Source organism: Sinocyclocheilus anshuiensis, unplaced genomic scaffold (assembly GCF_001515605.1).
Source record: "Sinocyclocheilus anshuiensis isolate Anshui unplaced genomic scaffold, SAMN03320099.WGS_v1.1 scaffold1275, whole genome shotgun sequence".
Taxonomy (NCBI): Eukaryota; Metazoa; Chordata; class Actinopteri; order Cypriniformes; family Cyprinidae; genus Sinocyclocheilus; species Sinocyclocheilus anshuiensis.
The window spans coordinates 90,436-115,560 of record NW_015540903.1 but is presented as its reverse complement, the minus strand read 5'-3'; the positions used below and the strand labels follow the sequence as shown (position 1 = coordinate 115,560).

At 39.7% G+C, this 25,125-nt stretch overlaps 2 protein-coding genes across 6 annotated transcripts; one reads left to right on the top strand and one right to left on the bottom strand.

Moving 5' to 3' along the window:
* On the bottom strand, positions 1–9,652 carry LOC107689121 (gastrula zinc finger protein XlCGF57.1-like). The gene is made up of 3 exons (XM_016487026.1): positions 9,624–9,652; positions 9,077–9,143; positions 1–2,263 (listed from the first exon to the last, which is right to left on the bottom strand). The coding sequence occupies exons 2-3, from the start codon at positions 9,141–9,143 to the stop codon at positions 747–749; spliced, it is 1,584 nt and encodes a 527-aa protein (XP_016342512.1). The 5' UTR covers positions 9,624–9,652; the 3' UTR covers positions 1–746.
* Positions 9,653–15,048: 5,396 nt separating this feature from the next.
* Positions 15,049–22,235, top strand: LOC107689119 (gastrula zinc finger protein XlCGF57.1-like). Of its 5 annotated transcripts, none has more exons than XM_016487024.1 (3): positions 15,049–15,086; positions 15,646–15,798; positions 20,431–22,235. In XM_016487024.1, the coding sequence occupies exons 2-3, from the start codon at positions 15,714–15,716 to the stop codon at positions 22,134–22,136; spliced, it is 1,791 nt and encodes a 596-aa protein (XP_016342510.1). In that variant the 5' UTR covers positions 15,049–15,086; positions 15,646–15,713; the 3' UTR covers positions 22,137–22,235. The 5 variants fall into 5 exon arrangements, with proteins under 5 accessions (XP_016342510.1, XP_016342508.1, XP_016342509.1 ...); XM_016487022.1 differs by having other exon boundaries at positions 15,054–15,132; positions 15,651–15,798; XM_016487023.1 differs by having other exon boundaries at positions 15,054–15,132.
* The last annotated feature ends 2,890 nt before the right edge of the window (positions 22,236–25,125 follow it).

Here is a 25,125-nt window from a genome sequence, read left to right as displayed (position 1 = left end):
TCCTGAAGACATTGATTCGCTTGTTCAGGTGTGTTTGATCAGGGTTGGGGTTAGCCACATTCAGTCCCATATTTGAAATATGTCCCATAGTTTACATTTTGAGTGCATTCTCTCCGTAAACGTTAATTAAATAAATGCAGTGCAGTGTTCATAATTGCATTCAGTTTATGTCCTCTCATTTAGAATTGTTCATTAATTGCAGCATTTCACAGCAAGACAGAATTTTTTTATTCTGATTTATCAATATATGGAATGAAGTGATGCCTCAATACAAATTAGAGTTGCTTAATGTTTAAAACTATAGCAAAGGAGATGGTGAAGCCTGGCCACAAGTGTTCATATGTACATGACAAAAGAAAATAAAAATATAATGACATGAAGGATGCAAATAAAACAAATGAACATCAACCAAATCACTGACCATCTGATATGGGCCACTTTTAAAAGTCACTTTAACAGCCTGGCCAAAAAACTTTCTACATTTGACCAGAAAAATCAAATTTGGGCCACATTCAGCTGCAGTGTGAACGTAGCCTTAATTTCACACAAACTCATATTTTCTTGTGCCATTTCAGATTGCTAGGCCATTTGAAACTCTTTCCACACACTGAACACAAATACGGTTTCACATAAGCACGAGTTTTCATAGCTTCTCTCTGGTGTGAAGCCTCATGAGATTCTTGAAGGTTTTAATGAACCGGCAAATAAAGGTCGCATTTCAGAGGCCAATCATTTTATGGCACTCGTTACATATAAAACTTCTTCTCTTTCAAGTGAATCCTCATGTGTCTCTCAAGGGTACCTTTACCTGCGAAACTCTTTCCACACTGATCGCAGGAGAACGGCTTCTCTCCGGTGTGAACGTTTATGTGATACATGAGGCTGACTTTGCATGCGAAGACCTTCCCGCACAGTTTGCAGGTGAAAGGGCTCTTTCCAGTGTGACTTACCATGTGGGAGTCAAGAGCTGTTTTATATGTGAAACTCTTTCCACACTGAGTGCACGAGTAAGGCTTCTCTCCAGTGTGAAGTCTCATGTGGGAGTCAAGAGCTGTTTTATATGTGAAACTCTTTCCGCACTGAATGCACGAGTAAGGCTTCTCTCCAGTGTGAAGTCTCATGTGGATTTTAAGACTTCGTTTTTCAGTGAAACTTCTTCCGCACTGTTGGCATACTAAACAGTTCTCTCCCGAGTGAATCTTCAAGTGGTTATTGAGGCTTGTTTTACAAATGAAACTCTTTCCACACTGATCGCAGGAGAACGGCTTCTCTCCAGTGTGAAGGTTCATGTGATACATGAGACCAACCTTGTTTGTGAAGACCTTCCCGCACAGTTTGCAGGTGAAACGGCTCTTTCCAGTGTGACTTATCATGTGGGACTCAAGAGCTTTTTTATATGTGAAACTCTTTCCGCACTGAGTGCAAGGGTAAGGCTTCTCTCCAGTGTGAAGTCTCATGTGGATTTTAAGATGTGCTTTGTCAGCGAAACGTCTTACGCACTGTTGACATACAAAGCAGTTCTCTTCCGAGTGAATCTTCAAGTGGTTATTAAGGCTTGTTTTACGAAGAAATCTCTTTCCACACTGATCGCATTTAAATGGCTTCTCTCCAGTGTGTTTGTTCAAGTGATACTTCAGGTTTAGTTCTGTTAAGAAACTCTTTTCACAGTGTTGGCATGCAAAAGGCTTCGGTCCAGTGTGAACTATCATGTGATTTTCAAGGGTTTGTTTTCGAATGAAACTCTTTCCACACTCTTGGCAGGTAAAATCTCTCTCTCCGGTGTGAATTCTCATGTGTACTTTCAGGCTTGCAGTTTGAGCATAACTCTTTCCACACTGTTGGCAGGTGTAAGGATCCTCTTCATTGTGGATTCTCATGTGTTCTCGAAGGCTCTCATGTTCACTGAAACTCTTTCCACACTGTTGGCAGGTGAAACCCTTCTCTTCATTGTGGATTTCCATATGGGCTCTAAGGCTTTCATGTTCACTGAAACCCTGTCCACAATGTTGGCAGGTGTAAGGATTCTCTCCATTGTGGATTCCCATGTGGAGTCTAAGGCTTTCAGGGTGAATGAAATTCATCCCACACTCAAAACAGGTGAAATAACCCCCAGTTAGTGTCTTCTGAGCTGTTTCTCGTGAGGAAGTCTTTTCAGTCTGTGAGCACCTAAAAGAGTTCCCTCCAGCTTTGAAATTATTCTTATTTTGGACTTTCTCTTCTATTTGATTCAGTACTTCATGTTCCTCTTTCAGCAGCATCATGTCTAAGGCAAAAAGACAAATAAAGATTTACCCCACTTTAATGACAAAGCCACAGACATCAAAAAATTTTTTACATTTGAAGGGGTTCTATTACGCTCTTTTACAAAGTCTTGATTTTGTTTTGGGGGTGTACTAGAACAGGCTCTCATACTAGGTTGTTCGAAAAACAATTTTTTTTTTTACATATTTTACATTAATACAACACCTCTCTCCCCAGTCTGGCATGAACGGCTCGAATAGTTCCTGTATCAAATGAAGGCCCGCCTTCTGAATTACGAAATGTGCTGTGATTGGTTAGCTGGGCCAGTGTGTGCTCTGATTGGTTAGCTGGGCCAGTGTGTGCTGTGATTGGTTAGCTGGGCCAGTGTGTGCTGTGATTGGTTAGCTGGGCCACTGCGCGCTGTGATTGGTTAGCTGGGCCAGTGCGAGCTGTGATTGGTTAGCTGGGCCAGTGCGCGCTGTGATTGGTTAGCTGGGCCAGTGTGTGCTGTGATTGGTTAGCTGGGCCAGTGCGCGTTGTGATTGGTTAGCTGGGCCAGTGCGCGTTGTGATTGGTTAGCTGGGCCAGTGCGCGTTGTGATTGGTTAGCTGGGCCAGTGCGCGTTGTGATTGGTTAGCTGGGCCAGTGCGCGTTGTGATTGGTTAGCTGGGCCAGTGCGCGTTGTGATTGGTTAGCTGGGCCAGTGCGCGCTGTGATTGGTTAGCTGGGCCAGTGCGTGCTGTGATTGGTTAGCTGGGCCAGTGTGTGCTGTGATTGGTTAGCTGGGCCAGTGCGTGCTGTGATTGGTTAGCTGGGCCAGTGTGTGTTGTGATTGGCAGCACTCGGCCCCTGGTCGGGAAATGTCATGCCCTTTACCATAGCTGCCTGCGAGCTTTAGTGTAAATATTGCGTCAAAATCAAATCAATTTGAGCGCGATTTAAACCCGGATGATTATAACCACTCTAAGTTCATCTGCCTTGGGAAAGCTAGCGCGTCTCCAACATAGTGATAACACTCGTTGCCTTCTCTAGTGTAGCTCAACCAGGTCTCGAGCCATTCGTCAATATTTGTGATATCACAAATCCCAGAAAATATGCATTGTAGTCCAAACGAGTCGTTTGTTGTAGTTTTTGAAAAGTGATTACTGTTAAATAAAATATCTCCTTTTGAATTGGACTTTGAACTTTGTAACTTTGCAGATCTTTTTTATGCTCAAACAGCAACATTACAGACTAACTAAAGTTGAAAAAGTGAAAAAGCATAATAGGACCCCTTTAAAGAATCAACATAGATAATCTAAACCAAAAATATGTACAATAGACCCCATAGTTAGTAGATTGAAAATTCAAAGCGTTTATTGTCATGTGCACAGTAAGGAAAAACAAGTTTCCCTGTACAATTAAATTCTTTCTTTGCTGTCCACAGTGAATGCCAAGACAAGTGCAAAAACTATGTAAAGAATAAAAAGAATAAAAAAATAAGAAACACACACATATATTTGAGTGATTCTATAATTGCAGGTACATTTGGTGTCCGAAGTCTTTATTTTTTTTCAGCTTTTTTTCAAATGATTATATTTTTAATTATTTTAATACGGTGTTACTCATTGTTATGAATTACAAGATGTTACAGTCCATAACAATATAATATTTTTTGCAAAAAGTGTCTTAAATAGCTGAAAATCATGATTTCTTGTTGTCCAAATTAGTCAGTGCATTGTTTCCATCATGTATCATTGTGTAATCAAAATATTTTATTGTACTTTTCTTGTTGTAATATTTCATTCATTTTATTTATAAAAGCCCTAAAGAGTCATTTACCTAATTCTACAACATTAAAAAAAAAAAAAACTTTTTTCTTATAAAGAATGTGTGTCCGTAAATCTTGCGTCAACTCTGTTACCGTACCATACTTTGCCTTTAAATTGATGGAATTATCTCCCACAACTACGTAAGATACAGGAAATTATGTCACTCTCCCTCACTGTTAAGATCTGAAGCACTGAAAAGTGTGTGTGCTCACTCGGAGAAAATATTTTAATCTAAAAGTTCTTACACCAAGAGTTATTTTATAAAGTGTCAAATCTGTTACCAGAATATCAAAAGGAAAACAGATTTTTTCATTGATCACACTTTGTGTTATTTAAAAGTCTTTTAATCATGATTTCATTAGTGTCATGTGCTCTTAGCATTTATGCTATCAAGTGGAGTTTTTGGCAAAAAATAAAGAAAATTGTCAATTCTGTTAGTCAAACTCTGTTACCAAGGTAGAGTAACAATGCTGACAATGCGGTAACACAATTGACAGTCCATCAGACAATTCTGTCACTTTACAACTCTGTTACTTAAAGGGTCAACTCTGTTTATGAACAAAAAAACAAATTTGTTGTTTAAAATCCTAATCAACATTATTGATTAATTTTTGCACCCTTATAATATTTCAACAACATTTCTTTTTTTTAACTGGATATTGTATATAATACATTTTCAGATGAAAAATATTTGCTCCAAGTGGACGGTTCTGTGAAGACATAGATTTTTTTTTTATTTTTAAGGTATGCATAGGTGAAATATATATATAGTTTCAAGTGATGGAATGTAAGGACTGTTTGTCTAATGAAACAAGAAGGATTTTTCCTGTTATAATTTATTGTTATTCCTACACATTGTCTAATTTGTCCGTAACAGAGTTGACAAACAATACCATAAAGATATCTGTTTTTTCATTAAAAGTAAAAAAAAAAAAGGAAGTAACTTGTGTTTGGCAAGCACTGAATTATTAAAATTAAATATGTTATCAATAAGATACTGGGGGGAAAAATCTATTAGTGAAGAGTTTTTTTTTCTTAAATTTCTGCAATGCCAAATGTATCTCCAATTATAGAATCACCCATATATATACACACACAAACATAATAAAAAATAAAACTATGCCGCAGGATTAGAAATATAGACTATGTATGTACGTGCAAGTGTACAATGTATTTTTTTATGTTGCAATATTGACGTATGTGCAAAACAATAGCACGGTAGCGTGCAAACTGAATGCAACTGTAGGTAATAATAGCAGCAGCAGTAACATTAACAATGTGCAAACTGAGATGCAGCTACTTGATAAGTCAATATTGCAACATAAGCAGTAATGTTATTGCTGCTATTATTATGTGCAAAACAATAGCACGGTAGCGTGCAAATTGAATGTAACTGTATGATAATAACAGCAGCAGCAGTAACAATAGCAATGTGCAACAAGAGATGCAACTACTTGATGATAATAGCAGCAGTAACATACAAATGTGCAAAATGAGAAGAAGCAATTCAGTCCAAATAATGTATGATAGATGAGACTAGTCTATGTCCTCTGGCTACCTAATGGCTGAGGGAAAGGAGTCCCTTAAGCTACTAAGAAAGTTAATAAACTCTTAATTCAATATTGTCAACACCTCAATATTGTCGACTCTTTGACATTGCCCAGGAGAACTGGTTAATTATAAATCTACCATATGTCATGTCTAAAATAATAGAAACAGTATGTTTAAAAAATATATATAAACTTTTTACATATTTCCATCTTTTTTATGAAACCATGCAGCCGTCAGCTACAGTATCACATCAGATAGTGTGCTATAGATCCCCTGAGGAACAATTCCATTCATTCTCTACTATAGGAGAGGAAGAATTGTATAAACTTGTTAAAGCAGCACTATGTAACTTTTTCTGTGTTCATCATGAATTAATCTTCCAAACTGCATTTTTGTCTTATTCCGAATCACTACGGTACACTTATAATAAGTACTTATATTTGGACTACTGTAGCCTGGTCGGGTCATCACCGCTGCGGAGTAACACATACCTGCGTGAATCGCCAGAGACAAACTTAGAGAAGTAGCTTCGGTTGGAATGTTCTTCCGCGGGATGTGTGCAGTTCTGTTTATTAACCACTAGAGCGTCAAAAGTTACACAGTGCTGTTTTAAATAATCTAAACCAACAACATGTATGTTAGACCCTATTCGATCACAAGTGCAGTATGGAGTACCTCAAGGCTCAGTACTAGGGCCGTTACTCTTCACGCTTTACATGTTACCCTTGGGAGATATCATCAGGAAACACAGTGTTAGCTTTCACTGTTATGCTGATGATACTCAGCTCTATATTTCTTCACGGCCCAGCGAAACATACCAATTTGCAAAACTAACGGAATGCATAGTTGATATAAAAAAAACTGGATGACTAGTAATTTCTTACTGCTAAATTCTGAAAAAGTTACTGGACCAAAAACTTCTGCAAAAGGTCCTTGGGGTACGGCAGTAACCTGAAGCTCCGACATGTCTCTCGTGTCTCTCAAGTTTAACGGTATGTGAATTATGTACCACACAGTGCCATGTTAAATGCAGCAAATTTTCATGGTTCACACCAGCGACACGATTGCAGCTGCCCTAAAAGAAATGCTAGACAAGTGGCAAATTCCATTGAGAAAAATGACAGTATTCTGAGGAACGATACCAGCAACATAAGAAAAGCAACGCACTGTGCATAAAATCCAGCTCGTAGTCAACGAGGGACTTCTTTCACAATGCAGTGTGAGTGATGGTGTTGCAAGTGGGATACACATTGTTGGACACTTCAAATATTCTCCACATATTCTTAGATGCAAGATATCCAGTTCGAGATAAATGCCTCCAGCGAGACGTCAAAACGAGGTGGAATCGCACCTACTTCATGACAGAAAGTCTGTTGGAACAGAAGCAAGCCCTGTCTGCCTGTGCCGCTGACCATGACCAGCCCACAACACTCACGGCAAATGAGCGGGTCTTGAACCGTTTGAGAAGAACAGCAGCAGCTTAATGAAAGATTTAACAAAAAGCGGGAGGAGCATGAGGGAGATTGTGGTGCAGCAAGCAGCTCCAGCACTGCTGTACAGACACATGGATTTTTCACAGAGGAAACGATTCCTGCCACACATGACCCATACAAATGCTGGGGAGTCAACCACCAGCGGTTTCCTGGCCTTGCTGCCGCTACCCTGGAATACCTCTGCATGCCCTGTGCTAGCGTAGAAAGTGAAAGGCTGTTCTGCACCGTCTCCTGCATCCTGGATGAGAAGTGAAACAGACTGACAGCCGAGAGACAGAAATGCTTGCTTTCCTAAGCAAGAACCTGCCAGTGATGCTTAAGCCTGAGCTTGAGAAATCTGCTTGAGCAAGTCACCAAAAGTGATGTTTATGCATTAATTTGCAGTGGTGATTGGCTGACGTGGCTGGAGAGTACGCGTCTACATCATCAGTTTTCCAAGCTTTTCTCAGTATTGTTCATAAGTATAAACTCTTATGATCCAATCACTGTATTATGAATAAGGTTGTATTACAGGCTTCCGTGCCACCAGTTCATCTCTGTAAACATGACCGTAACAATATTTAATATGAAAACACGTGGAGCGCGCATGAGAGAGCAGTTTATGTGCAGAACGCCACAATGAGTTTAACAACACTCGCTGCGCGGATCATAGTTCATATCCGGACCGGAGCAAGCGTGTTTAAAGTTTGTGAACATATTTCATATTTTCTCTCCTCCAAACATGAACCAGCACAGTGTATGCACACATATCATGTCTTCTTCAAATGAAATATGCACAAATAAAGGCGTTAATACAGCGGTACGTCTGATCATGAACGCGATGACACCACGGATTATTGTGATACACAGTATCTGTAAATATTAAGCCGCAAAATACCATTTTAATAAGAATCCTGCATTTCTGCATGATTGAATGGCACAGACGCGCGGTTTTGTTTACTACATACACTAGACAGAAAATCTGAAATACATTCAGGGGATTCATTTTTAAATAATTCACCTTGGTCTCTAAAAATGACTGATATTGACCGAATTATCAAATTTAGCACTCTTATGAAAATATTATAATGCTTTGTAATCATCATTTAAATCTGACTGATTTTCAAACTGTTTGTCATAAATAAACATCTCAGAAACATGTTATGGATTTTTTTTAATCAGTATTAAACGAAACAGGGCGTTATTTTCATACGTGTCTTCTGTAGAGGACACAGCACAAACAACATGTTAATCATTTAGAGCTGGCAGTCAATAGAGAGCAAGATTATAGATCAATATTCCTATGAAATATGATATAACCTTATGAAAAGTTATTACTCCCATTATTACAGCTCTTTTCTCATTACATGTTGCCCCAACAACACATTAAAAGGCTAATTAGATTCAATGTATCGATACTTTGTATAGAATGGGACAACCAATTTAAGGACATTTTACACACTTACTGCATAGAGTAAAATAGTTTATTTAAACGAAGCTACAAAACCTTAAAGAGAAATCCACAGAAGAACAGACCGGGTACAAAAACATCTGACCACTGAGAAAATGCTCTTAACACCAAAGCCTTTAAGAGCAGGACTGTCTTTAGTCCGTATACTGGTGCTTTTGGCTTATTTACTGTGAATGTTTGCTGCTATTTATGTTCAGTAACGTGCTTCTGACGATGAAAAATATCACTTGCATTTCACGGTTTATGAAAAGTTGTATTTTGTTTTAATTAAGTGAATTAGAAATGAATGCAGTTCATTGTTTTCAGTTCAGAGGTTGGTTCTGGGGTGTTATGTTTTGTCTTGGCTACTTCTGTATTATTATTATTATTATTTCTAAATGACTGCATTATATGAGATGATGATGAATGGCAAGCAGAAGCAGGATCTCATCAGGTGCATTTATAACACTCACATATATCAGTCTTCAGAAATATCAGTCATATCTGTAATAGAGATCAAAGAACTGAGTTGAGCTCAGAATGAAACTAACCTGTCTCTTCATGTTTGAATGCGTCTTCAATCCTGGTGTCTTCGCTCTCCTCTTTAATAAACGCCATCTGTACAACAGTCACATTCATTAACAGAGAATCATAAACACAAGCTACATCTCTGGCCCTAGTGCAGTCAGCAGTCAAACTGAGACTTAATGACCTGAAATTACCTCATCAGACTAAACACGCTCAGAACTAGCTCTACACGTCAATAACAGAAAGCTAATCACACAGGAGGTTCGGTGATTTATGTTCGGTATTGTAGATGATATTGACTACACGCTGATGAAATCGTTTGTAAGTGTAATAGTCGAGATTTCACGCGTTGTGTGTTAGTTGTTCTCATTCGCACTCTTTCCAGCAGCGGTTTCAAACTGTGGATCATTTTGCGAGGTTTTGACTCCAGAAGTTTCGAAAAGCAGACTGTTTTCTGTCACTACACCCCAGACAGAGAGATCGTACTTACCATAATAATGTAATAATTACTTCATGTACATAGTTTGTGCGAACTATACAATAACTCGGTTTAAAACTTAAAACACAACCCTTTCTTCCGGCGAATACGATGACGTCACGCCGCCGCGCCAAAATAAAAGTCGGCTTCTTCTTTTGAGGTTTTATTGGCAGTTACAGGATATTTGCTTAACTATATACTTTTATTTAATTGACTTTCTTTTATAAACGCTATAATATAATCACATATGTCTTCTCTAATAGACCTGATAATGTCCTTCTGTTTTAATTCTTCAGTGACTGATTCAGATGAAATCTCTGCTTGTTGTAAGTATCAGCAGTTTCTCGTTGACTGCAGTAAATGCATTAAATGTATATGATGTATGATCTATTCTCAGCTGAGGTCTGGTTTCTCCTTCCCTTCGTTTCATATATTATAGAAATACTGTTTCATTAATTCCTTTATTTCTTGCCTTCACATCACCTCTCCACACAACACTTGTAAAAACGGTCTCATAATGTTCCCAGGGTTTTTTCAGTACTTTTGACAAGATGCCTTTCATTAACTTCACTCTTCTAATGCTTAAAGACACAAAATATGTCCTGTTTTCACGTTAATGTCATAAAAGAGCCTAGAGTACACAGGAAAACACATGAAGAATAAAACGGTATTCAGAGCTGTGTTCTTGGTGAAAAACATGGTCTGTTGTCAGTGAAAGTGTGTCGCACATCTAATGTGTGGAAATCTCTCAAAGGAGATTTATAACAGGGATTGGGAACGGTTTTCTTTTATTACCAGCCAATTATGTAATCCTTGGAATATGAAATACACACACACTTCAGAGTCGTGTTCAGGATGCATTCACAGATATATAACACATACACACACACAGCTGTTATATAGATAGAGATAGATGTCAGTTTCAGAAACGAGAAGCAGCAAGCACACGTATGTTATCAATGGACTGAAGACTCTTGACAGTGAGAATCCGTGGAGAATTACAGACACAGTCAGGCTTTATGAGACCATTATATCTTTCACTGTCTTTAATTTGTGACGATCTCCTCGACACATTTACACTAGACCCAGTTCTTAAAGAGATAGTTCAGCCAAAATGAAAATGTTCTGTTCTTTTACTCACCCTCTTTGTTTCTTCAGTAGAGCAGTAAAGAAGGTTATTTGGTGATTCATAGAATAGAAGTCAGCGGCTACGGTCACTTTGAGAATATAAAAGCCACATACTGCTCCTGTTATTGAGGTCCTATGAAGCATTTGTAAAGATCTGAGGGCCGTTTCGCCCAGTTTGCTGATGGTCTTCATCAGCGCTGATATTATACAATATTAAACTGAAATTAATATGACAGTCATCACAATCCATGGAAAGCCATTCACCTCTGCCATCCACAATCAGTAAAATGAAATGCCACTACGCCACCAACTATTGCTAGTTCTTATGAAGTTGAGACAAAACTTTGAGGTGAAGGATCTGTCTTTCAGAGTTCACACATCTGAACCTAGTGCAGTACTCTGTTTAACTCATGGGTTTACTGCATGTGTGCTTGGGGAACTCCCTGTATGGCCACACAGAGATGTCATAAGTTCTCAAGTGCCAGATGAATATAAAAATGACTTTCCTACAACTGTGACCATACTTGATAGCACCGGACGTAATATTGGGAAGCCAAGTTCATTGCTGCTGCAAAGCCAAACTTCCTCAAACTACAAGTCAACCAACACTTTAAAATCATTAATGGCATGTGATGCACGTGGTGCTTGAACAAGGGAGACTTGAAGTAGTGCTTCAACTACTTGAACAAGGGAGACGCTCTAATGGTTGACATGGTTTCTCATCGAAAAAGAGTTTGAACACCCTGCTGTAAAGTGATTCTGTGAAAAACCTGCCCTTGAGCCGTTTCCATACATAGTTTATTTTTAAATTAGTAAAACAGGAGTTAGTAAAACAACCGTCCATCGATGTGTATAAGCTGTATGCACATCTATTAAAGACAAAATAATGCGGCGTTATATCAGGCTGCCGAATGTAGCGGAGGCCAATGATGTTGCATGCCGTGGATCCTTCGCGCATCTTGTTTACGGTGCGCTGGATGGCACACACATACATTAATGGCTGGCCATCTGTTGTTCTCCAGGCGCTTATTGATGACAGGTGCATGATACGAGCCTCAGATCTGTACAGCTAAAGCCTAACCATTCAACAAAAATAGTGAAAATAGCTTTACACTATAAGATGTCTTTCAAAGTTGTGCACTGTAAAATATTAGTTAAGCTAAGTTTATTTGACAAAAGAAAGTTGTGATAAATCGTAAAAATAATTTTGTTGAAGTGTAGTCATGATTAACACAAGCTATCAAGTGTTGCTCTGTCTTACAACTATATGATCTACACGCTGCATTATAATATCATATAACATCACTGAAGATGTTATCAAAACTATTTATGGTTTAAATCAGGTAGAAATAGCTCTTTGAGGAAACAATTGCGGATTAACACTTTTTACAGTGTGAAAGTAGATTAAAGCAGGGGGTATTAAATTGTGAAATTATTAACAATGGGAAAAATGTGAAATATTGAAATATATGAAACTTGAACATATTATTGCTCATTTTATTTGTAACAAATAATTGGTACGTTTGCTCTATAAAGATTTTGTAACTTTTTTTATTTACCCCTTTAAACCTTTGTTGGATGAGTATAACATTTAAGGGAACATAAAAAAAGATTAATTTCAAATTATAAGATGTTTCTTCTGGAACATTAAAGAATATAAAACACAGTTGCAGTGTTTTTTTACTTCTCTTGGATACAAGAACAATTGTAAGTGGAAATAAATGGCATCTAAATTAAACTCAAGATACTCTTGTTAAGAGCACAAACTGAACACATTTTCTGCAGGCTTTGTTTTAAATGTACGACGGCGTTTTAGTGCCAGTTAAAAAAATAAAATACAAATCTAAGATTATGAGATTAGTCGTAATATTTCGAGAATAAAATTTAAATTACGAGAATAAAGTCGAAATACTACGAGAATAAAGTCGAAATGTTTCGAGAATAAAGTCGAAATGTTTCGAGAATAAAGTCGAAATGTTTTGAGAATAAAGATTAAAGTTATAATATTTTTTGAGTATATTCTAGCCTAGCGCATGCAAATGGCCCGGATTGGGAGCACCGGGAGATATTCCAAAGTCTCAGCTTTCAAAATCTGTCAGTTTTATAGCGAAATACAAACAATATATTACAATAATGTGTTTTTTTTTCACGCTCTTTAATGTGGCGTGACAGATCGCTGTATTCGCTTCAGTTTAAGCAGCATGTGAGTCTTTCCGATTACAATAATGAGACATTATTTTCATTATAAATTAAGCTATACTGTTTTTTCATGATGTTCCTTCACTTTTATATCTTGCTATAATCATTTGTATTTTGTGATAAAACTGACATAATTAGAAAGCTGAGCTGTGTTATATTAAAAGCAACAAAGCACAAAATTATTGCGATTACTGGGTGGCTGGCGTGCTACAAATAATGAATGGAAGACGTTAAATATTATGTCCAATCATTTACTGTATTATACCATGAATAAAACAGCTTGTGAATAATCACTTACATGTTATAGCCTACAGGTTACCTCAGAAAAGAAAACAATATAACTTATGTTAACGAGTTGGAGGCCACTTCAACTTTTAGAACGTTTTATTAGTTAAATAGGCTACATGTGAGGAATAAAAGTTTGGACGCCACAGACGTTTTTGCGGAGTAGGTGGTGGAATTTTCACAAAGAAAACAGTATAATTTAATGAACTGGTTGACATAAATACAGTGATCTGATCATTAAAGAGCTTGAAAAACACATTATTGTAAGACACATAATTTGTTTCGCTATGAAACTGATTTTGAAAGCTGAGACTTGTATTAAAAGTAGGCCTACCAAAATCACAAAGCTTATTGCTATTGGGTGGCTGGCACACTACAAATAACGAATGCAATGGAAGACATGAAATATTATTTCCAAGCATACTGTCCCCGCGAGTATGACACGTGGTACGATTTCTGCTAATAATCCCACATATATTTGTAGTGTATTAAAAAGTGTTAAATAAGAGAGCTACACTGCCCCCCAAAGGAATGTCGATTGGGTGTGTCAGCTGATGTTGTTCCTGTTCAGTCTGTTAATAAATATCATATTCTTGAGATTAAGCTGTTTCCGCGAGTCCCCTCATCCCAGTAAGATGATGATTTCGACTTTATTCTCGAAACGTTTAGACTTTATTCTCGTAATATTTCAACTTTATTCTCGAAACATTTCGACTTTATTCTCGTAATATTTCAACTTTATTCTCGAAACATTTCGACTTTATTCTCGTAATATTTCAACTTTATTCTCGAAACATTTCGACTTTATTCTCGAAATATTTCGACTTTATTCTTGTAGTAGGCTATTTCGACTTTATTCTCTAAACATTTCGACTTTATTCTCGTAATATTTCGACTTTATTCTTGTAGTCTTTATAGATTGGACAGAACAAGTACTTCTATCATTTAAGCGGGTAGAACACAAGTCATCAGGGCAGTTATTTGAGATTTGACTTACTAGTCATATGGAGCGTAGCGTCCTGGAGATGTTGTACGACAGGAGTTCCGCTCCGACTCTGCTGGGGTGCAGGCCATCAGCGCGAAAAAGCCTAGGACGCTCCCAGAAAAGATTCCAATTATTAACAAAGAGCAGTTTCTGTTCTTTACACCATGACAATAACCATTCATTTAAAGCAAAAAGCCTACTGAACCTTTCGTGTCCTCGTCGATACGTGGGAAGCGGTCCTGACACGATGATCGTCGTCGCGGGCGATGTGCGGCGCACCGTCGCGATCAGGCTCCTGAAGTCCCTCTTCAGTGTCTCCGTCTGCCGCAGCTTGGTGTCGTTAATTAAACACTCTTCAAATGTCTTTTTAGTGTACTATATTACAAAACAAGGTCCTGCTTTATTGTAGGTGTAACACAAAATATAAAAGTATATGATTTCTACTTTTTCTAACATTTCTACTTTATTTTCATAATATTTCGACTTTATTCTTGTAGTAGGCTATTTCGACTTTATTCTCGAAATATTTCGACTTTATTCTCGTAATATTTCGACTTTATTCTTGTAGCAGGCCTCTAAACATTTCGACTTTATTTTCATAATATTTCGACTTTATTCTCGTAGTAGGCTGTATAATATTTCGCAACAGGAAGAAATATTAGAACATTTTTAATTCACATTTATATTTTAATCTAATTTATATCTGGTATAAAATGTTTTTCTCACAGTAATTTCCTAATATTTTCAGCACATAATTGAACAACATACATTTAAATGTTTTTTTCACAAATACATTAAACTCTGAATTTCTGCCAACTCTTTAATTATGTGTATATCATGTTCTATGTAAATGTTTTTAGACAGCAGCATGTGACCAGGACTTTTATTTTGGCGCGGTGATGTGATGTCATAAGTGTGCGCCGCGCTCCTGCATCTGTTGTGATTCGACTGAAGAAGGGTTTGTGTTTAAAGCATCTTTAAACACCGTACAATCAACTCGAAAGGTTTGCATGCGATGGAAAATTGTTTATTATTGACTGTAACATATTAATGCCTTATCTAAAATATATTAACGTAATTTTGTGAGTAAATAAGCACGTCCACACACGAGTAACACAAAAGTAGCGTCTCATTTATAAACATGAATTCAGTGATGGAGAAACTTGAGATGTTTAAACTCCGAGTCAATTGAATCAAATGCTTCGCCAAATGCTTCGCAGACGTCACATGCTGGTCAAAACACTTTAATTCGACACAAACGTGTTTAATTAAAACATTTTCTATTGGTTTAAGTTTTTATTTTGATACATGTGGTCAACAAATCATTAGATACAAAAAAATAACTTTCATTATAAATTATTTTATTAATGTTGCAGCGTTAGTTTTGAGTGTTTTTGTCTAATCAGGTGCCTCTACTTTGACTCCCTCACTAGTGCGCTGACTACTGAACTAGAGCACTGATTGAGACACACCCAGAGATTCAGTTTAGTTTTCTTTGTTACTCTCATCTTAATCAGGACAGAGTGTCCAAACACAGAGAAACTCCCGCTGAAGCGACTGAGAGCCTCGTCACACACTTATAAAGATGGCGTTTATTAAAGAGGAGACTGAAGACTTCAGGATTGAAGAAGTGTTCAGTCTGAAACAAGAAGAGACTGAGGAACAAACAGGTTAGTTTCATTCTCAAAGCTCTGAGATGAATGATATTTGTATGAGTGTCCTAATTAAAGTGACATGGAGCGAGTCGACCCATGTGGACAGACATGTTGAGATCACATGACAGGCAAATAAAACTAACTTTATAACAGACTTATTTTTAATCAAACTGTTTGAATATTTGTGAGTGACAAGCAGTTCAAATCAAAGTCTCAAACTGAAGAAAACATCTGTCGTGATCTTCTGTCAAGCTCAGGTGTAAATGTAGCATCATAAGTTGATCTAGGATGGGGGTTTCTTCTCCTGGGGCCTGATGAATAAAAGTTGCGTATGCACAAAATGGGCTTATCAGGAATTATTCAAAATAAAATGGGCATAAATATGTGCACACCGTACAAACACTAGACAGTGCGTACGCTGATAATTACAAAAGCAGAACTTGTGTTCTGAGGAAATATCTTCATGCAAATAATTATAAATGATGCACTCTTGACTCTAAGCAGATGGCTTAGCAACATAGATGGTGTAATGACAGACACTGAAGGACTCGCTCGTGATGGAACGGTCCATTGATTGGTTTGAATAAGAAACTCGCACACTATTGTATAAGAAGTACACAGTACTGTACAATAGGGCTGTGCAATTAATCGAATTTCAATTTCGATTTTGGGTCTCAACGATCACAAAAACTGTGTAATTGAGAAAAAACGTTTATTCAGTTTTTCAAGTTATTTTGGCCTGCGTTCCTAATGACGCACATCCGCACTTTCGCCCCTCCCGAAGCTCGAATTCTCTCAGCCTATACTGTCGGTGAAACAAGTCGCATATGTGGTATCTGGTCGCATTTAAAAATCAGCGCAAGTGAAGATGGCAGAACGAGAGCAGCCACAGAAATCTTTGGTCAACAAAAGAGGTAAAAGCAATTCCGTTGTTTGGGAACAGTTTGGATTCGAAGAAGTGGACGTGGATCAAAAACATATTAAGTGCAAGATTTGCTACGCGGTGGTGTCAGCACCGCTTGGTAACACCACAAATCTTTTTAACCATCTAAAATTTAAACACAGACCGACATATGACCAACTAATAATAAAGAAACAGAAAGAACAACGAACAACCCCCACGACGTCCTCCGCAACACAGTCATCCATTAAAGACTGACTCTTCAGTGCAACTCCTTATCCATCCAGCTCAGAAAAGCACAAAAAAATAAAAGATGCCATTGCATACTTCTTAGCCAAAGACATGTGCCCCATTAGCACGGTTGAGAACGAAGGATTCCAAAAAATGATAAATACTCTGGACAAGCGTTATGCTTTGCTATCTCGACACCATTTCACGAGAGTTGCTCTGCCTGCTTTAAATGAAAAATGCCGTGCAGAAGTGGCTAATGAAGTGTCAAAAGCAGAGTACTTCGCCACCACAACAGACCTATGGTCTAGCCGTACAATAGAGCCATACATTAGCTTAACAATACACTTCATCGGCGCCAATTTAAATTTGAATACGAAATGTCTCCAAACTGCGTTTATTCCTGAAGACCATACCGGGCAAAACATAGCCCATGGACTCAGGGAAGCTATGGCTGCATGGGGTTTAAACGAGGAAAATCTCACCTGCATCACAACATAAAGCCGGCAGCTGAGGTAAATGGATGGATGAGGCTTCAGTGTTTTGGGCACAGACTCCACTTGGCCATAGGTAAGCAGGAAACCTTCATACAGATTATATGTAATGTGATTTAATTGTACTGTCACACTAACCTTTTACTATTATTATTATTACTACCACTTGAACTACTCTTTGATGCCTTCTTACTCTGTCTTAACAAATGTTGCTTTGATGAGGGTGGCAATGATCATATAGTTGACTAAATAGTATTTATTGTAATCTTAGAGAATGCAATGAAGGATCCTAGGATCGACCGTGTAATGGGGGTCTGCAAGAAGCTCATCAGCAGCTTTTCCTATAGTTGGAAAAAAAAGAGGGAACTTGCAGAGGCACAAAAGCAGCTGAAGACTCTCTTAAAACAGAATGCCCAACCAGATGGGGATTTAGGCAGGCCATGATAGACAGAGTCCTTGAGCAGCATAAGGCCATTGCCCAGGTCCTTTCTAGCGACCGAAAACTCAGACATCTCACCCTCTCTTGGCAGGACATTGACGTACTGGAGGCCATCAATAAGTCTCTTAGCCCCCTTGTTGAATTCAGTGACGCACTTTCTGGAGAGAAATACATAAGTGTGTCTTTTCTGAAACCAACCCTCCACCTCTTCAGAAATTCAATATTGGAAGTGCAGGAGGATGACACAGACCTCGCCAAAAGCATCAAACAGAAGATAGTACACTACCTCAATGACAAATACAGCGACACAAGAGTTACTCGACATGGCCTCTGCCCTGGACCCAAGGTTCAAGCTTAAATATGTCAACAAAGACAACCGAGGGTCTATTGAAGACAGACTGACAGCAGAGATGAAGAGTGTGATGACTGACATGGTGGTAATAATAATAATAATAATGATAATAATAATGAAAAGTTAAGTGGATTAATGTGTTGACAAAATAATTTGAACATTTAATACCACAACCTCAATTCTTGTTTTTCTTTAATATGTTCCCTCCAAGGAGAACGCCCCTCTTGAGACAGAGGATGCTGCTACTGCTCCAAAGAAGAAGAAGAAGGGCCTGGGCAGCTTCTTCAAGGTCACCACAGACAAAGCTGCTGGACCTCCTCTGCAACAGGACCAGGCCATAACTGTTGAGCTACAGTCGTACCTGCAGACAGAGACACTGGATGCTGAGGAAGACCCACTGACGTGGTGGAGGGAATCTCAGAGGATCTACCCACGGCTTTCCAAACTGGCAAGGAAATATCTTTGTATTCCAGCCACAAGTTCTTCATCAGAGCGAGTCTTTAGCACTGGTGGAAATATTGTCTTGCATTCATCACTGAAACCAGATCATGTGAATAGGCTGGTGTTTCTGGCTAAAAACCTTTAAGGCTTAGATGTGTAACCCTATCAGCATTTTGGCCACGTTGGCCTGAAACATGTTTAGTCTAAAGTTGAAGTTAAACTTATTTTCTGTTAGTTCTAAGCCATGGTGGGCCAGCCTTAAAATATTATTGGACTGAGACGAGTTACTGACTGGAATGTGTTTGTTTCAAATGTAGAATGTTGTAAAATGTTATTTAAAACTTCTCAGTTAGTTTGTTAAGGCACATATGTGAGCAAACTTATTTTGGTATAATTTATTATTTTATCTAATATTTGTATTGTATTTATTATTTGTTTTTAAGAGATTGTGGAAGTGCGCTCTATTGTTGATCTTATTTGCCTTTATTTTATATGCTGTTTATACATTTGAATATATTTTATATTTGTTTTAAGGAGGATTCACTGTTAAATAAATGCAACATATTTCCAAAGTCAATGAATAATCGTTTAAAATAATCGCAATTTCAATAATTACCAAAATAATCGTGATTATGATTTTTCCATAATCGAGCAGCCCTACTGTACAACTTTTGCTGCTGTTGGTGTCTTGTGCAGACAGACAGTAGACTAATGATAACCAGTTCCATGGTCTTCCCAATATTATGATAAATACCATTGTATTTGAAGGATAGAATTTGAAGGAAATGTGCGAGAACCAACAGGATTCATTCTTGTGTGTTACGCAGCATGTTTGAGGTTCACAAGAACCAATAAGATTCATTCTCGTGCAAATTTGATTAAGTCATATGCGGCTTTGTGTTGTTTTGCGGCTCGATCACTCGAATTTCCACATTTTAACAATATTAATAACACAACTAAAATGAGGGAACAAATAAATAAGTTAAGGCATGGCCACGTTGTACTAATTTGATGCTTAGTTTTACTGTAAAGAGAGAAGAAATCAATGTAACATGAGCCGTGGCCACAAATTAAAGTCATAGGAATGAATTATTAATATTTTTTTAATATAAACATTCAGCTTCATGTGTGGCCTAGACATTTTACACACACCAGTAATTCAGTTTAGCTTTCCCCCAGCACAACATCTAATATAAGTGTCTGGCTCGTGCAGAAAATATAATTCACTTTTATGACAATTTACAAACAGTTTCAGTTTCTTTGAATTATTATTATTTTTGTCAATTAACTGATCAGTGATTAATTATTAGCATCGCTAATTGAGATATGTTTATAATTAACTATATCTCCTGGGTCAAACTGTGCTTTTTTAATAAAGGGTTTAACTGCCAGCTAAAAGACCTAAAGAAAGTTAGTAATATTGTGAAGAGCAGCGTTTCTCAACTCTGACCCTCAAGGTCCCCTTTTCTGAAACCTTGATAAAACTCAACTGCCTTTAACTTTCAAATAATACAGAAGACTTTGATTAGTATGTACAGGTGTGTTTGATTAGGGTTTGAGCTAAACTCTGAAGGAAAGGGGTTTCAAGGGCCAGAGTTGGGAACTTCCAGCAGGTGTTTTGGGGCAAGTAGGACAGTGGCCTCCAGAGCAGGTTTGGACATTTCTGGTACAGGGTCTAGCATACATGTTGTTGCTTTTGATGCATTACATACCTAAATGTTTTGATGTCTGTTGTATTGTGCCATTAAACTTGGGATAACTTTTATTTGTTTGTTTTTTTTCTTCACTTTAGACTTAATAGCAATGAAAGAGAAAGAAGTACTGAATGAAATTGAAGAGAAAGATCAATATGGGAATCTTCATGATTTCACAACTGGAGAAAAATCTTTTAGACGTTCGCAGACTGAAAAGACTTCCACACGAAAAAAAGCTCAAAGAAGTTATTTCACTTTCAATCAACAAGGAAACCTTAAAGTCCACACTGGAGAGAACCCTTTCACCTGCCAACACTGTGGAAAAAGTTTCACTCGTAAAGTAAGTCTTGACGTGCATATAAGAATTCACACTGGAGAAAAGTCGTACACATGCCAACAGTGTGGAAAAAGTTTCACTCAAAAAGGAAGTCTTAACACGCACATGAGAATTCACGCTGGAGTGAAGCCTTACACATGCCCTGAGTGTGGAAAGAGTTTCCATCAACATATAAACCTTAAAGCCCACATGAGGTTTCACACTGGGGAGAGCCCTTTTACCTGCCAACAGTGTGGACAAAGTTTCAATCATATAATCAGCCTTAAGAGGCACATGAGAGTACACAATGGAGAGAACCCTTACACATGTCAGCTGTGTGGTGAGAGTTTTGCTCAACTTGTAAACCTTGAAGCCCACATGACAATACACAATAGAGAGAGTCCCTTCACCTGCCAACAATGTGGAAAAAGTTTTGCTCATAAAGGTAGCTTTAACGTCCACATGAGAGTTCACACTGGGGAGAAGCCTTACACCTGCCAACAGTGTGGAAAGAGTTTCTCTCAAAAAGGAAGCCTTAACTTGCACATGACTGTTCACACTGGAGAAAAGCATTACACTTGCCCTGAGTGTGGAAAGAGTTTTGCTCATTATGGAAACCTCAACGTCCACATGAGAGTTCACACTGGAGAGAAGCCTTACACCTGCCAACAGTGTGGAAAGAGTTTCACTCGTAAAGTAAATCTTGACATGCATATAAGAATTCACAAAGGAAAAAAGTTGTACACATGCCAACAGTGTGGACAAAGTTTCAAGCATAAAGTAAGCCTTAACAAGCACGTGAGAATTCACACCGGAGAAAAGCCTTACACATGTCAGCAGTGTGGTGAGAGTTTTGCTCAGCGTGTAAACCTTAAGGTCCACATGAGAGTCCACACTGAAGAGAACCCTTACACATGCCTTCGTTGTGGTGAGAGTTTTGCTCAACTTGTAAACCTTAAAGTCCACATGAGAGTCCACAATGGAGAGAACCCTTACACATGCCAACAGTGTGGAAAGAGTTTTGCTCAGCGTGTAAACCTTAAAGCCCACATGACAATACACAATGGAGGGAGTCCCTTCACCTGCCAACAATGTGGAAACAGTTTCACTCAGAAAGGAAGCTTTAACGTCCACATGAGAATTCACACTGGGGAGAAGCCCTTCACCTGCCAACAGTGTGGAAAGAGTTTCTATCAAAAAGGAAGCCTTAACTGGCACATGACTGTTCACACTGGAGAAAAGCATTACACCTGCCCTGAGTGTGGAAAGAGTTTTGCTCATCATAGAAACCTTAACGCCCACATGGTAATTCACACTGGAGAGAGCCCTTTCACCTGCCAACAGTGTGGAAAATGTTTCACTCGTAAAGAAAGTGTTGACAGGCACATGAGAGTTCACACTGGAGAGAAGCCTTACACATGCAAACAGTGTGGAAAGAGTTTTGCTCAACTTGGAAACCTTAAAGCCCACATGAGAGTTCACACTTAAAAGAGTCCCTTCAGCTGCCAACAGTGTGGACAAGTTTTCAATCATAAAGGACTCCTTAACAGGCACATGAGAATTCAAACAGGAGAAAAGCCTTACATCTGCCAATAAAGTGTATAAGTTCTGCTCAAAAAGGAAACTTTAACAGGCACACAAGAATTCCCACCAAAAGGAACCTCTGCACCTGCCAACTGTGTTTAGAGAGTTTTACTCAACATGGAAACTTTAGATTCCACAATAGAATTCACACTGAATAGAACACTTACTCCTGCCCTCAGTGTGGAAAGTGTTTCACTCAAAAAGAAACCCTTAATAGGCACATGTGAATTCACACTGGAGAGAAGCCTTACACCTGCCAACAGCGTGGAAAAAGTTTCACTCAACATCAAACCTTAAAAGACCACATGAAAATTCACACTGGAGAGAAGCCTTATTAGTTATGAACTTGTTCTTTGCTTAAGGGTTAAAAAGTTCAAAATACCTGAGCAGCAGGCTTAGCACATCTCAAGTGGCGTTTAGATGAATATGTATTTACTTTCAATAACAAAATAAACAGTATTTGTGGTAGCATCTGATCATTGTGATGTTCATTTTATTCAGCACTGCAGTCAAGTCTTGTTCCATTTATTGATACAATTGATTTCTATATATAGCAAGTAGCTGTAACATCTGCTTAGGATCATTGATGATTATTTTGCCTTTGTCTTAGAGTCCCTTTTATCCTTTTGACATTTGCAAATCAATCCAATCCAATGAGAAGAAAGTCACACTCGGTACCAGGAACCAAATGCCTGGTGGCCAGCAAACTCCCCCCATGCTCACATACACATAGCGCACACACATAAAGACATTATCTTTATTTAGGCTATAATAAGTGGTTATAAATGTATCTAGTATATGCATGTGTTGTATATATGTTCCCCTATTATATTAGCCTAGTCACAACTCTTTATTTGTATTAGTTAAACTCTAAATGCCTGTTCCCAAGTTAAGCCCGGAGAGCCCAGAGGCTCACAAATGCCCGCCCACCCACTCCTGCCTGCCTCCTCCACCGCTGTCGTCTGGTAGCCCCTCTACTCGCCCTCAGTCCACCATCTGTATGGTGCAAGCTCCGCGGGTCTGCCATCCTCCATCGTCATCGTGGCTGCAGAATCCCTGGCCTCCGCCTCCAGCCTCTAAGCCCCGGACTCCGCCTCGGCCCGTCGACTCAGCGGCTCCACCTTGGCTCCTAGCTCCCGCCTCTCCGCCGTGGCCCATCAGTCCACTGGCTCCACTGGGCTCCCTTTTCTTGTGGTTTTTAGTTATTCCTCTTCTCCTTCAGAGACTCTCCTCCTTCAGATACAGCCTTCGGACCCTTTTGGAACTTTACTCACGAACTCACTTCGTTTGAATTAGCCGTGGACCAACTCCTCCTGGAAGACCCACAAGAACAACGCCAGCATGCTACGTTGAACTCAGCCTTTCCCAACATTTCGGACTCTCTCATTGCACATCAAAACCAATGCAAGTAACCTTTCTAGTAACCGTCAGATGTACTGTTGTCACGCCCCTGGACTCTGTTTGCTTTTGCTCCCCATGTGCTCCGTGACCTAGTTTTCCCTTGTGTTTGATTGTTCATTGCTCCCAGGTGTGTCTTGTCAATTACCTTGTTAAGTTGTGTATTTAAAGTGTAGTCTGCCCCATGTTTTCTTGCCGGGTCTTAAACATCTATTCTCGTTTTGCTACCTGTGTGTTCCTGCCCTGTATTCCTTGTTCCAGTGGATTATTAAAGACTGTGTTTGTGTTCATCCCACGACTCCTCATTCCTCGTGCCTCGCTGTAGTGCAACCGTGACAGAAGACCCGACCAACGGGTTTTGTTTCCGTTGTTTGTACAGTGTTTTTTTCCCCGTTTTTCCAATGGATCCCTTCGACCCCTTATCCCGTCCTGAATATCTCCTCCTCCTGCTGGAGCAGGGGGAGAGATCGCTCGAGGACTATACCGGACTGTTTCTTGCGGACCGACCTGCCCCCTCTCCTCCCTCCTTTGTCAGAGCCCTCTGTCACTCCTGTTTCCAAGTCCAGCCCAAGGAGGGCTCCTGTTCCCAAGTGAAGCCCTGAGAGAGACTCTGTTCCCAAGCTAAGCCCAGAGAGGGCTCCTGTTCCCAAGGAGAGCCCAGAGGCTCACAAATGCCCGCCCACCCACTCCTGCCTGCCTCCTCCACCGCTGTCGTCTGGTAGCCCCTCTACTCGCCCTCAGTCCACCATCTGTATGGTGCAAGCTCCGCGGGTCTGCCATCCTCCATCGTCATCGTGGCTGCAGAATCCCTGGCCTCCGCCTCCAGCCTCTAAGCCCCGGACTCCGCCTCGGCCCGTCGACTCAGCGGCTCCACCTTGGCTCCTAGCTCCCGCCTCTCCGCCGTGGCCCATCAGTCCACTGGCTCCACTGGGCTCCCTCGTCCCTCCAGGTCTGCCTTGGTCTGTCGTCGACCGTCTGTCGCCTCGGCACTCCACTCCTCTGGCTACGCCTCGTGCCTCCGTCTGTGTCAGGCTCCTCCTTCCATTCGGCTCCTCCTCAGTCCTCTTTCGCTGCGGCTTCACCGTGGCCTTTTGGATCCCCGCCTCCATCTCGGTCGCTGGCGCCATCTGCTCCGCCTTGGCCCTCCGGATCCTCCCCGTCGCCCTGGCTCATCGGCTTTCTGTCTCCGCCTCGGGCTCCTCCGCAACCTGCTCCGCCGCAGTCGGTTGGCGCCCTGGAGTCGTCAGCCCTTCCTCCTCCATGGCTCCTCCCTCCGTCGGCTCCACCGTGGGTCACCATTGTGACTGTGGCCTGGGTCCCATCTAGTCCCTCCTGTTTCCTCCCTCTGTCTGATCCGCCCTGGTCCCTCCTGTTTCCTCCTTGGCTCCTCCCTCCGTCTGATTCGCCCTGGTCCCTCCTGTTTCCTCCTTGGCTCCTCCCTCCGTCTGATCCGCCCTGGACTCTGTCTGCCGGCCCCCTCCCGGTTTTCCGACCT

Coding starts and splice junctions, on each gene's coding strand:
- LOC107689121 (XM_016487026.1), bottom strand. CDS start 9,143: ATGGCGTTTATTAAAGAGGAGAGCGAAGACACCAGGATTGAAGACGCA. Junction 2,264..9,076: donor ATTCAAACATGAAGAGACAG/GTTAGTTTCATT, acceptor TTTTTGCCTTAG/ACATGATGCTGCTGAAAGAG.
- LOC107689119 (XM_016487024.1), top strand. CDS start 15,714: ATGGCGTTTATTAAAGAGGAGACTGAAGACTTCAGGATTGAAGAAGTG. Junction 15,799..20,430: donor AGAGACTGAGGAACAAACAG/GTTAGTTTCATT, acceptor TCTTCACTTTAG/ACTTAATAGCAATGAAAGAG.